Source organism: Rhagoletis pomonella, unplaced genomic scaffold (assembly GCF_013731165.1).
Source record: "Rhagoletis pomonella isolate Grant_MI unplaced genomic scaffold, Rhpom_1.0 Rhpom_scaffold_01183, whole genome shotgun sequence".
NCBI classification, from domain to species: domain Eukaryota; kingdom Metazoa; phylum Arthropoda; class Insecta; order Diptera; family Tephritidae; genus Rhagoletis; species Rhagoletis pomonella.
In genome coordinates this window covers 35724-47418 of record NW_023459737.1, presented here as the reverse complement: position 1 = coordinate 47418, position 11695 = coordinate 35724, and the positions used below count along the sequence as shown (strand labels likewise).

The following is an 11695-nucleotide window of genomic DNA, read 5'->3' as shown; positions in this document are numbered from 1 at the left end:
CTAAAATGAGTCTTTCTTTCGTCATACTTATATATGATCCTAAGACCAGCCAACCAAACTGACTCATTTCGAACTCTTCCGGTGGCATAAATTCTGAGTTGAGAAAGATAAAATATTAATACACATTATTCTAGGTTCAGTGAGACTGTTCTCAAACGAGTTAACAACAATTTTCGGATGATTATCGCAAGTTCCCGATGTGGGTTATGAAAGTCGCAATGTTGCGGTAGCGATACTATATTTTTCGCTAATTCGTTTGAAAATATCCCAACATCGAAACTTTTTTTTTTGGTTTTTCTTTGGAACTCATCAAAGTTTTTTATTTTTTTTTTGATCTTTCGGAAATGTGTGGCATTTGTTTGAGTATTTTTTTTTAAGTTATTTTAAAGATTTTAAAATTGTTCGTGACTTTTCGGAAATTCTTCATTTTCAACGCTACAACTGATTCAAAATTTTGCGTTTTTGATTAATTGAACGATCGAAAAGATAAAAACGAGACATTGCCGGGTATAAAGCACATAAGGCTTAGTATCCAGGTCTGAAGAACACGGGCAAGAAAAAAATGTCATTATTTCGGGTGTGTGAATAGTAGTGTCCAAGGAATTTTGACATCTGCCTCACTTATTCCTCGCGAAATAATGGAACGGGCATATATTTATATTGCAAACCCGGATTCCACTGTGCTCTATGTACACAAAAAACTTTAGAAAACCATAGCAAATATCTTAAGAACTCCCTTCTGTCTTAAGGAATTTTGACACAAGAAAATTTCTTCGAAATTTTTTCAGTGTTTTTTTTTTGATACTGTGCTTAACTTTTTGTCTTTTGTTTATGTCTTAATTGATGATTATACGGGCAAATTTGCGGGCCTTTCATTTTCTGCGTACAAAATGAGACATCCATGTAAATTTAAAAATTTAAAAACGACTTTTAGGGGTGGCTACCAGGGTTTGAAAAATTTTTAATTTCTACTTGAAGTCTCATAAGTTTGACATATTATTGAAACTTATTAAGGAAAAAAATGTATATGAGTTATAGTTGGGCAAAGTCGTGACTTTTGTCGAACTTTTGTAATTAAAAATATTAAATTTTTAAAAACCCTGGTAGCTACCCCTAACACTTTATTTTGCATGTCATTATTTTGTAAGTAGAATAAAATAAAAGGGGTGCTTATGAGGTTAATATGTTAAAAACCACCCTAGTCCATACGATATCTGTAAATTAGAGATTTTTTTTACTATTATCGCTACTGTAAAGCGCTTTAACTTTTTTTAATTCCTTTCAAGGACAGTCTTTAAATAATTTAGAAAGTTTTTGTGAATAAATTTTTTTTCAAATCATAAAACTCATATTAACTTAGCGCTGCTAGAACTTAAAAGACCACAATGTGAAAAATGAAATAAAAACCTTGATTGCGACGCGGTGTCGTTAAAGCTTAAGTTGGTTTAATGAAATTTGGTAAAAAATGGACATCCCCTCACGAGTAGACCTATATCGAGCCCTAACCACCACAAAAAACGTAGGCGAAATTTTTCACATAATTTTCTTTTTGATGCAAAAAATATACCCCTAACATCTAGCTGCATTCTGCATTGTGTTTTTAAATCCGTAAAAGTCGACCCCTAATCGTTGCCGTTACAATTATCAATTAAAAAAAATAAACTTTGCATAAAATAAAGTCTTAAAATACGCCACCAGCCCACAGCCAATTGAAGATTATGACTGGAAAAAATATCAATTACTCAGACCCTGTCATAAGACCTTGCAACTTGCTGAAGGTAACGCCATAGGTATGCATGTATATGCCGCCTCATTTGCAGCCAAAGCGCCGCAGAGTTTTTGATTACCGCAAAAATGCCATTTCATACATATATTTTTCAGAAATACGCGCCCTTTCAGAGAGGAACGGAGAAGCAATCGCCACCTTTTGCTGTTTGTTATTTTGATTTATCCCCCCCAACTAACTACTGCTGGCATACCTATTCATCTTCATAAGCATGTACATATATATGTAGTACGAGTACACAGTAATACCACCTGCATACATACATGCCACACTATACATATACACTTTCGCACATTTTTCTATTATTTTGCTTTTCTGCTTTTCGCACTACTGGATGCACATAACTTTTGCCCACGAAATGCCTTAAATTTTAGTTACCATTCAGCCATTTTTAGTTTGAAGGAGTTTTAGCTGGCGTTCGTGCCATCGCAGTCGCAGTCGTCGCCGCCGCCACCGCCGCCTTTGTGTACTTGCAACTAAACCTCTGTGCCATCCTCACCCTCATCATCGAACAGCTGGCTGGTACTGCCTTGGCCGCCGCGTGTCGCCGTCACGGACATCTTCTTCTTGGGCTTCGGTGGTGGACGTGGCGGTATTTTCGCCACTTTCGTAGGCTCGCCCGTAGACGCATTCGCGCCTGCAGTTGTATTCGAGGCACCAACGCTGCTGCCACCACTATTAACATTGTTGACACTCGGCACAATGGTGAGACCGTTGTGATGTCGCGCAGTGCCATAAAGCGGCTCTGTGTCGGAGGTCGTCGTCAGGTGATGATTATTATTCACCAGTTCATGTATGGGTTCGTAAATTTTTGAAGCCGTTGCTGATGCTGCTGCTGCTGCTGCTGCCGCCGCCGCCGCCGCTGCTGCTGAAGTGCTGGGTACAGCTTGTTGTTGTTGCGACTGTTGCTGTAGCTGCTGTTGTTGCACTTGTTGTGCCTGTTGTTGCTGCTGCTGCATGGCTGCTGTGCTCGACGCCACCGACGTTAGACTCGGCGTGGCCGGCAGTGGGCGATCGCGCATTGTGTAGCGTGAGGATGTGGAGGCACAGCTACTTACTTCCGGATGTACTTTGTGCAAGTTCAGCGTCGAATTACCAGCGGCAGTTGTGCGCAGTCCAAGATTGTCGTAGACTGGCTCCGATTGCAGTTCAGCTGTCGTCGCGGTGCCCGTTTCGCTCGGATTTGGCGATGTGGGCGACTGGAATTCGCTTAGCTGTGTCTGATTTGTGGTGGAAGTAGATGGCGCCCAGCTGGGTACGCGTGGTTTGCGTGGTATCGTCATGTAGCCTTGCTTCATCACCACCGCTGTGGTTGGTGAGTACATAACAGGTGCTGGCAGGAAGGGTGATTGCTGTTGTTGTGCGCCATGTTGCGGCGCTAGGTGGGCTAGGTGTACATGTTGCTGCTGCTGTTGTTGCTGTTGCTGCTGACGACTGTTAGCCGCGGCGATCAATGCCAAATTGCGCGACTTCGGATGCTGCAGTGTCATGAAACCGTTCGGTGTGGCGGCGGCGATGGTCGTGGTGCCGTAGATGCCATGCGGCGTCATATGCGCATAAACGGGGCTGGTAAGCGGTGGCGAACGTATGCCGTAGATAATTTGTTCGGGTATGTTGCTGTGCGATGACTGCATGGAAGGTGAAGTTGGCGGCACGCGAGCGGGGAAGGCGAGTAGATCGGGTGGCAAGCTGGTGCCGTAGGTGTCATCGATGTAGGTATGGCGCACACGAGGCACTGTGGTATCCGATAGAGCGACCGAGTGGGTTTCATCGTCGCGTGGGTGATTGCCTGGCGGAAAAGAGATAAGAGTAAGAGAAATAAATTGAGTGCGAATTGGCGCGAGTAATTGAAAATTGAAAAAACTGGTATGTACAATAGTTGGCGAACATTTTTTGCTTTCGTTTTAAATGCTCATGCAGACCAAGTTTATGGGCACTGATGGCGGCAGAGATAAAAAATAAATAAAATTATATAAAAAAAATAGTGCCCTCAAAGGAAAAAAAAATTGAAAAACAATTAAAGTGCACAAGCACAAAACTTTACAGCGCACTTCGCGCGCAGCGTTGCTTTTAATGAGAACAAAAAAAAAATTGGAATCACAATAGAAAAGTTTACGAGTCAGCAGCAAGTTTTCAATCGCTGCAGAAAATTGAAGTTTTTACAATAAATACGCGTGCGTTTGTGCGCCACCATTGAACGGTTTATTTGGCTTCCCGCACCAAAAGCAATTAATCTTGCAGTTACGTGTGAACGCCAACAATGCTGATTTTTCGAAAACAGCGCATTTGCAGAGACTCTTCCGCACTTTATGCAGGCATTCAGCCGCTTTAGCGGAGAACAGCGGCTGGTGAGAATGCCGAAATTTGCAACTGACAGGAAACATAAACCTAAAGCGCTAACATAGCTTTTGCACAAAGCTTTGTGGGAGGGAATGTTTTTAGAAATAAAAAAATTCAATTACTTTGGTTGTGAATGCAATTGATTCGTTGTATAGCTGCGATGTTTGCTATAAAAATCTCCATTGATAGCTACGTTATTTACATGCCAATCTTATTGGAAAAATTTAGGTTTTCGGAAAGTCAAAACAGTTTGGATGCAAGCATATACACTGAAGAGCAAAAGCGGAACAATAGAACGGAAAGTTAAATTTGTGGTAATGTACTTTTTCAGTTTATTAACTTTATGGTAATTCAAATTTGCATTTCGCCTTAACGATGTTTAACTAAACGTTTGACAATAAAAATTTTGAGATTCGCATATGGAAACTCTGAAAAAAATGACCAAATAAAAAGGAACTAGACTGCTCCAGTTTTGCGCCCTCTTAGTAATTGCTGAATTTTATAATTCAGAACGGAGTTCTGGCTCATTTCCTAAAATTTTGTAATCAAATCGCGTGGGATTTTCACTGTGAGTGCTTTAAGTGCACATACCAAGCAAAAAAAAAAATTAAATATTTAAACTATTAGGTTTGTACGTGTATATTTAATGAAGTAGGGCCGTGTTACGGCTTAGGGAGCAAGAACTGTGGTAAAATCGATGGCAAAAAGAAGAAGTGACAATAAATGAACATTTTCAAAGATTTTGGCAATCTCAGAGGATATTTTTCGCAGGCTTTTATCAATTTTAAGAGGATAATGATCAGAAACATTCTCCGAAACTCTGTCCAAATAGGTATAAATCCCAAGTGTTTATAATCATGGAGTAAACCTGCGTAAAGCCCAGATTTTAGTCCGACAGAAAACATATGAAAGTGTTTGTAAATGCCACTGTTCAATTGCGAAAATTCACCCAATCGCATGCAAAACTTTGGGTATGGCGTTGAGAAAAACCGGTAGGAAATCTCAATAGATTTCATCTAAAAACTGTGCGAAAGTATCGCAAGATGTCTATAAAAGCTAAAATATTCAAATTGGTTATGGTCAGGCAAGTGGTAAAATTTTCTATCGGATCCAAAACTGGAACAATCCAGTTGCTACATTTTTTTGCAATTTTTTTCTTTATCTGCTTGTGTTAGTTATTGTTTTTATGGTCTTCTGATGAAATATACATTGAAAATGTGAAATCCGAAAGTAGATTACAAAAAAGTTTTCATATATTGCGAATATATCGCAAGAAAATTCTCATTTTGTATTACTTTTCCGGTTTTGCTCCTCAGTGTACATATAGATACATTTTTGAAATGCAAATAACTTCCATTTCATTTTAAAGAAGGCTCATTTTAACGACTAACCACCAAACGACACCACAAAAACATATATCCATTGAAAAGCTGCTAAAATATTCTATAAATTTGTATTGAATAGATTTGTCGAAAATTTCATTTTTATCTACATAAATATGTAAATACAGTGATCCAAATATAAATTGGGAAGTGAAGTTTTAGCAAGTGTTGGCTATGTTGTTTTTTTTTTGTATATTTAAACTTCATTATTATTTTTTTTTATGAAAGTTAAGCTCATTATTATCTAACAAAAGCCATAAAAATCCCAAGTTTCGCCAAAATTTCAAATTTCCTACTCAGAATTTTTAGAAAAAATTTTTCGGTATGCAGTTTTGTAGCTTAGTGTTCTTCATATAAAAAAAATTTAGACGTGTATGGAAAAACTGCGTAACACCGCGAAAAAAAAACCGAGACATTAACGCTGAGCTACTTCAAACCTGCATTTTATTATACCAAAATTTAATCTGCTACAAAATGATTAAGAAGTTTTAAATTTTAGCAAAATTTTGCACAATTTTCATAATGTTTTTACAAAATCTGATTGCATTTGTATAGTTTTTCTTACTAAGCTTTCACAAAAAAATTATAAACATTGAATAAACAAAAGATAAGTAGCCAAAACTGTATGTTTGTACATAATTCTTATACTTTTTTCCTTCTCAGCAGCGTCACGAAGCTAGAAAATTCGAAATCAAGCACTGTCTTGATTTAGTTCCAAAGCGCTTCTAAAAAGCTTCTTGTATGAACGCTTTCATACATATATTTACAGGAATTTGTAAGCTTTGCTCCGCTCGGAACGGCTACGCTCAGCTCGAAGTTTCATTTTGTCACAAAATATTAGATTTCTGTCTCCTTTGACACCTAGTAAAATTTGATGCAGACAATTTTTATTTTCTAGTTCAAGAATTATGGTTGACGTCATTTTACACATAAAATGACATGTTTAAAAATTGCGCTTCAGAACAGAAAGTGAAAAATTTACAGTGCAAAAAAAAAAAAGATGGAGGCGAATGCAAAAATTAAGTTTCATATTACTTGCGACAGTTATTAGAGTATTTCAAACAAATGTTTTAATTTGACTGTACTAATCGTAATAATTCATCTCAAAAATATAAGAACATACAATCTGTGGAACTACAATAACGCCCTCAATATTTTGTCTAACTCTTCGATGTTCCGACCAGTGTGTGGCGGCTGCTTATCTTACAACTTATGTATGCATGTAGTACATGTGTATGTATGCAAGTATATTAACCAACAATAATCAAATAATTAGTAAAGTGGTCTTTCCAATTCATATCAAATCGTGTTCAACGTTGATTAAGTACAATGGTGCATACACCCCTTTATATCATACATATCAGATAAGCTTATTTAAAGGACACTCTGAGTGGCTCTGTTGAGCGTCTTTTGTTGATATGTAGTATGTTAATGCTGTCATTTGATTTGAGCTGCAAAGTACAAGTACAAACTAAGTAGCACGTACCTGCAACTACCAGCTGCCCTAATACCGCATAATCTTTAAGCCTCCTAAATATATGTGTGTGTGTGCTTGTCCAAATAAGTGATTATGCAATTGATGCATTTCAAGCCAATTAATTTAAGAGAACTTGTGCAAATAGTGAGATACTCATATGTAGCTAATAGGAATGTTAATCCCGGGATCCCGAAATTTACGGGACTTGTAATTAGCAGTGATGGCAATAATAGAAACCAGTATTGGCTATATATATTTTTTTATTTAATAACTAAGATTTTTTTTATAAATGTCTAGCTCATTATACATATAACGCCGTGCGATAGTAAATTTTACACATCAAAATCAATATAAAGAGAGAAACCGTGGGCCAAATATAGGAAAATTACGTTTTTATTTTTTCACTCTGACGTCAGTAATTCAAAAATGATTTAAAAATTCAGGGAAATTTGCTTGAAGAAGAAGTATGGGTATCAAATTAAAGAGGAAATTCTGTTGAATTTAAACAGCCTCAATTTTTTGGTGCATAAGGAAATTTCGCAATATTTGTTTTTTAAAAAGTTATATGTTAAGGACTTATATAAACTCAATAAGGTCCTCAATTTTGTCCTTCTAACTTTATCAGCTTAAAAAATTACCTATTCGTACTTGTGAGTCCAAAAAAAAATTTTTTTTTAAATTCAAAAGAAATTTTCTCTTTCACTTGGCACCCATATTTTTATTCTATATAGCATTGAATTTTTAAAATAATTTTTGGAATTAATCATATCATATCCCGGAAATCCCGTATCGCAAAAAGCGAAAAAATTAACATCCCTAGTAGGTAGTACTTAATTAGCACAAATTCAAAGGTTGTCTGCACATATACATACATACGTACTTAAATACATATTTATGTATCATGTGTGTATGTATGTACAATCAATATCTTCATTACTTACCAAATTGTGATTCATCCAGTAGCGTCTTTTTGATTTCATGTCCCTCATCGCTCCCATCTACATTTTCCAGTTCGGTGCGTCGTGGTGGCTTTTCAACCGGATTCACTTCGGTTAGTAGACTTTTCTGCATTTCCATAATCACCGATCCCTCAAGCATTGAACTATTGGTTTTATCCATTTTCGTTGATATCAGCCCATTTTCACTCATCATTGTCGTATCTTTCTGATAGGAACGTACACGTCGACAATACCAGCAGGCAATGAGCAACACACACATGAGCAGCAGTAACACTGTGATGACGATCAGACAGATGACAAGTAGAAAATTCGATTGTGTATCTGTTGTGGAAGCGCCGATGCCACCGCCCATGCCCTCGAGTGCACCAAAGAAGTCGCCATCGACAATCAGCTGGAATTCAGCCTCCGCTTTGCCGCCTCGATTCTCCGCAATACAGGTGTACATACCTTTATCGCTCGCGCGTACGTTGAAGATGCGCAACTCGGAAGTGATCGACTCCGTCGGGTCAGAGCTGATGAGTGGCTGCTGCTCGATGGAATTCAGTATGCGGAAACGTTGGTCATTTGGATTAACGACGCGCCGATTGTAAATCCAAGTGACATTGGGCCGCGGTGAGCCTTCGACACGACATGGCAACGTTATATTATCCGATTGCACTTCGACGAATGAACGTACCGAACCAAGTATGCGCGGATAGCAAGCAAAATTCTCCGACGGTATGTCAGTCCAAAGCTTGCCGCGTAACGCCGGTGGTTGTGCGCAATCTGTAGGCGGTGTGTAGAGGCGATTGGCGAGCGCGAAGTCGCGAAAGGCTTGCAGTTCGCACGTGCAATTCCAGGGGTTTTGCGCCAACGATAAATGCATCAGTTTGGGTATGCGCGCAAAGGTCTCCTTGCGCAGCACAGATAACGCATTCGCCTCCAGGTAGATTGCCGAAAGCATAGGCTGTTGACCGAACGCATGAACTTCCACCGTCTTGAGGCGATTGTTCTTAAATTCGACGCGCGACAAAAATGGCAAATCTACAAAGAGATAACTCTCCAGCACCTCGATCTCATTATGATTCATGACGAGATTGCGCAGCTTTTCCAGCCCGCCGAAAGTGCCAACATGCAGCTCGCGTATGAAATTGTGCGACATGTCCAGCTCGATGAGTATGGTGAGACCTTTGAGTGCATCGCGATTCAATTCTTGTATGGTGCAATTGCGCAGGAAGATTTTATGTAAATTCTGCAAATTCGCATCCGCGAACTCATCACGCCGCAACTCGGGTATTATATTATTCGAGAAATCGACCACTTGCATCTCGTTGCTCAGGTCGTCGGGTATGGCGGTGAGGGAGCGCGCTTTGCAATCAGCTGTTTTCTTACCCGAATTCCAATTGCAATGGCACATGCTGCAGCGTTGCATCCAATCGGGGTTACCAGCTGTAGGCGCAATGCTATCGATAAGCAGCAGCAGGAGTAGCGATTGTGTGATAAGCAGCATAAATGCGGAGAGGCTCGCGCTGCGGTGGTAGCGCGGGTAGCGTGGTCTTTGCGGCGCCGTCGGTGGCGTGTGATTGCTTTGCTTTGTGCTTGTGCTTTCGCACGTTTCTTGATCACGCTGGCTGTGCATTTTGTAGTTGCTATGACAACAACTCGCTATACTGTTATTTATGTGGCTTAGCATGTCGTGTGTTGTGTACATATATAGTGGTTGCGGGCGGTGCACGCAATGCGTTTGCGGATGTGCGCCGCAGCAGATGGGACTTTCAGCTTTGAACTCTCTCCTGGCCGGTGGTTGTTCGTTAATTACCTGCTGCGCTTACAATGATGTCAGCAGCAGGCGCTCGCTTGCCGGCTATGTTGACGTGGCAAGCGCTGCTGATAAGCTCACGTCATCAATGACACACGCTTTGTGTGTTGTGTTCCTGTCAGCTGGAGTTAGCCAATTTTTGATACTCAGCTAAGCCTCTCTTCTCGGCTAGTGGGAGTGTAAGTGTATATTTTTGTGTGTGTGTGTGTGTGTGTGTATGGCAGTGGTATTGCTCGCTTATTGCTGACAATTGACTACCGCAAACTTGTGATTAATTAACGTCCTTACCGCCAATTCTTTGTGTTGGTGAACTAGCTGCGTGTGTGCGTGCGAGCGCGTGTTGATTTGTTTGTAGATTATGTCGTAGTTGTTGCAGGTCTTTGGAGAACCAACTCTTGCACTCAGCTTTGATTGTTCGCACACCAACAACTAAGTAGCCAGGAGGATTGGCAATGCCGGATGACTAAAAGAAAAATAATGAGTAGGAAATAAATTAAAACGTTAAGTCAAGAGAATAAGAGAAATAAGAAATTGTTTAGTAGCATACATATGTATGTATGTATATGATATAAAAAGACATGTTATTTTTATTTAAAATTTAAAATGTAAATAAAAAAATGAAGTATTTATTTTACAGTACCATAGTTTAAGCTTAAGGTGACTCCATATGAAGCGTTTCTAACATTTTAAATTTATTTTTTTTTTCTGTTCCGTTTGTCCCACATAGGGCAACGGACACAAGCACCAACTGCCTTTGCGACAAAATCACTGACAAATTCTCCGAACCTCCAAACAAAGGAGATCACGTTTGTTAGTCTTTTTTTTTGCTTCCCAGCGATACCACTGCCTTTCAATAAGTACTAAAATCGCTGGCCTGCAGTACAAAGGGAGCCGAAGGGATCACCGTCAAAAATACTACACCAACCCGCGATGCTTATACCGGCACCCGCATGACTGGCGAACGAACATCGAGCCGCACGTAGACCAACCCGTACGACGAAGCGCGATACAAAACGGCGCTGAAAAATTTACAAAGCGATGGCTTTAAAACAAGCCACAGGACTCGTGAGGACTACGCCGTTGCAGGTGGTCGACCATTGCCTATTAATATAGAGGAATCAGACCTGAAGGAGGATACCAAGTGCATTCTAGCACTAAATATTACGGTGGTGCTACAGGATCTACAGTTGCTAACCTCCCTCGGTTGAACCCAGAAGTGGGAACACCCTCCGGAATGCAAGCAAGATACTCACAATACACAACATCACTTCGCATGCATCTCTAACCCATCGACCATTACACACCCAGCTTCCTGCAACCAAATACACGTGAGACCTTTCTACTCCCTTACTGCGCCTGGTACTTAACTCCAGCAAAGCATAACCACAGCCTCCGTACCACCATAACCACTCAGATAATCCGTGGTCCTAGCCTTAACTATCTTTTGTGAAAGAACCGTTCTTCATGGTAGCGCCGAAAGCTATTGATACCCTGTGTTACTCCATGCTACCAGAAGACATCCAGACATTTCGAGATCCAATATCCTCTCCATGCTTCTGTTTAATACCTACATATCAAAGTTCACCGGCCACTAGAAGAGGAACTTCTTGATCTAATACGCAATCGCCAATGCAAATAAACGTTGTTGACTACATCCAAGGCAATTGGCAATCCGATCAGTTTGAAATGCACTGTAATAGTCATGAAAACTCTTATACCAGAATCTAATTTTACCTCTTGCACTGATTACATTACGCCTGTTTGGGACTTTAACACGAAGATACGCATTAGGTTCCTCACCAGAGATTAATGGGATGCAGGACTACCAGTAGCAGAGGGAGCTAATCTTTTACTTAGTAGTAGAGTTCCAGAAGATAAAGCCACTAGTTTTGTCGACAGTCAGGCAATCGTATGGAAACGTTGCACCACGCTGGCGTCACTTGGCCGTATAAA

The 11695-nt window shown here is 39.9% G+C and overlaps 1 protein-coding gene across 1 annotated transcript; it reads right to left on the bottom strand.

Moving 5' to 3' along the window:
- Positions 1-650: 650 nt before the first annotated feature.
- LOC118752042 lies at positions 651-10202 on the bottom strand. The gene is made up of 2 exons (XM_036486892.1): positions 7927-10202; positions 651-3575 (listed from the first exon to the last, which is right to left on the bottom strand). Exons 1-2 carry the CDS (start codon positions 9632-9634, stop codon positions 2263-2265), a joined length of 3021 nt encoding a protein of 1006 aa, XP_036342785.1. The 5' UTR covers positions 9635-10202; the 3' UTR covers positions 651-2262.
- Positions 10203-11695: the final 1493 nt, after the last annotated feature.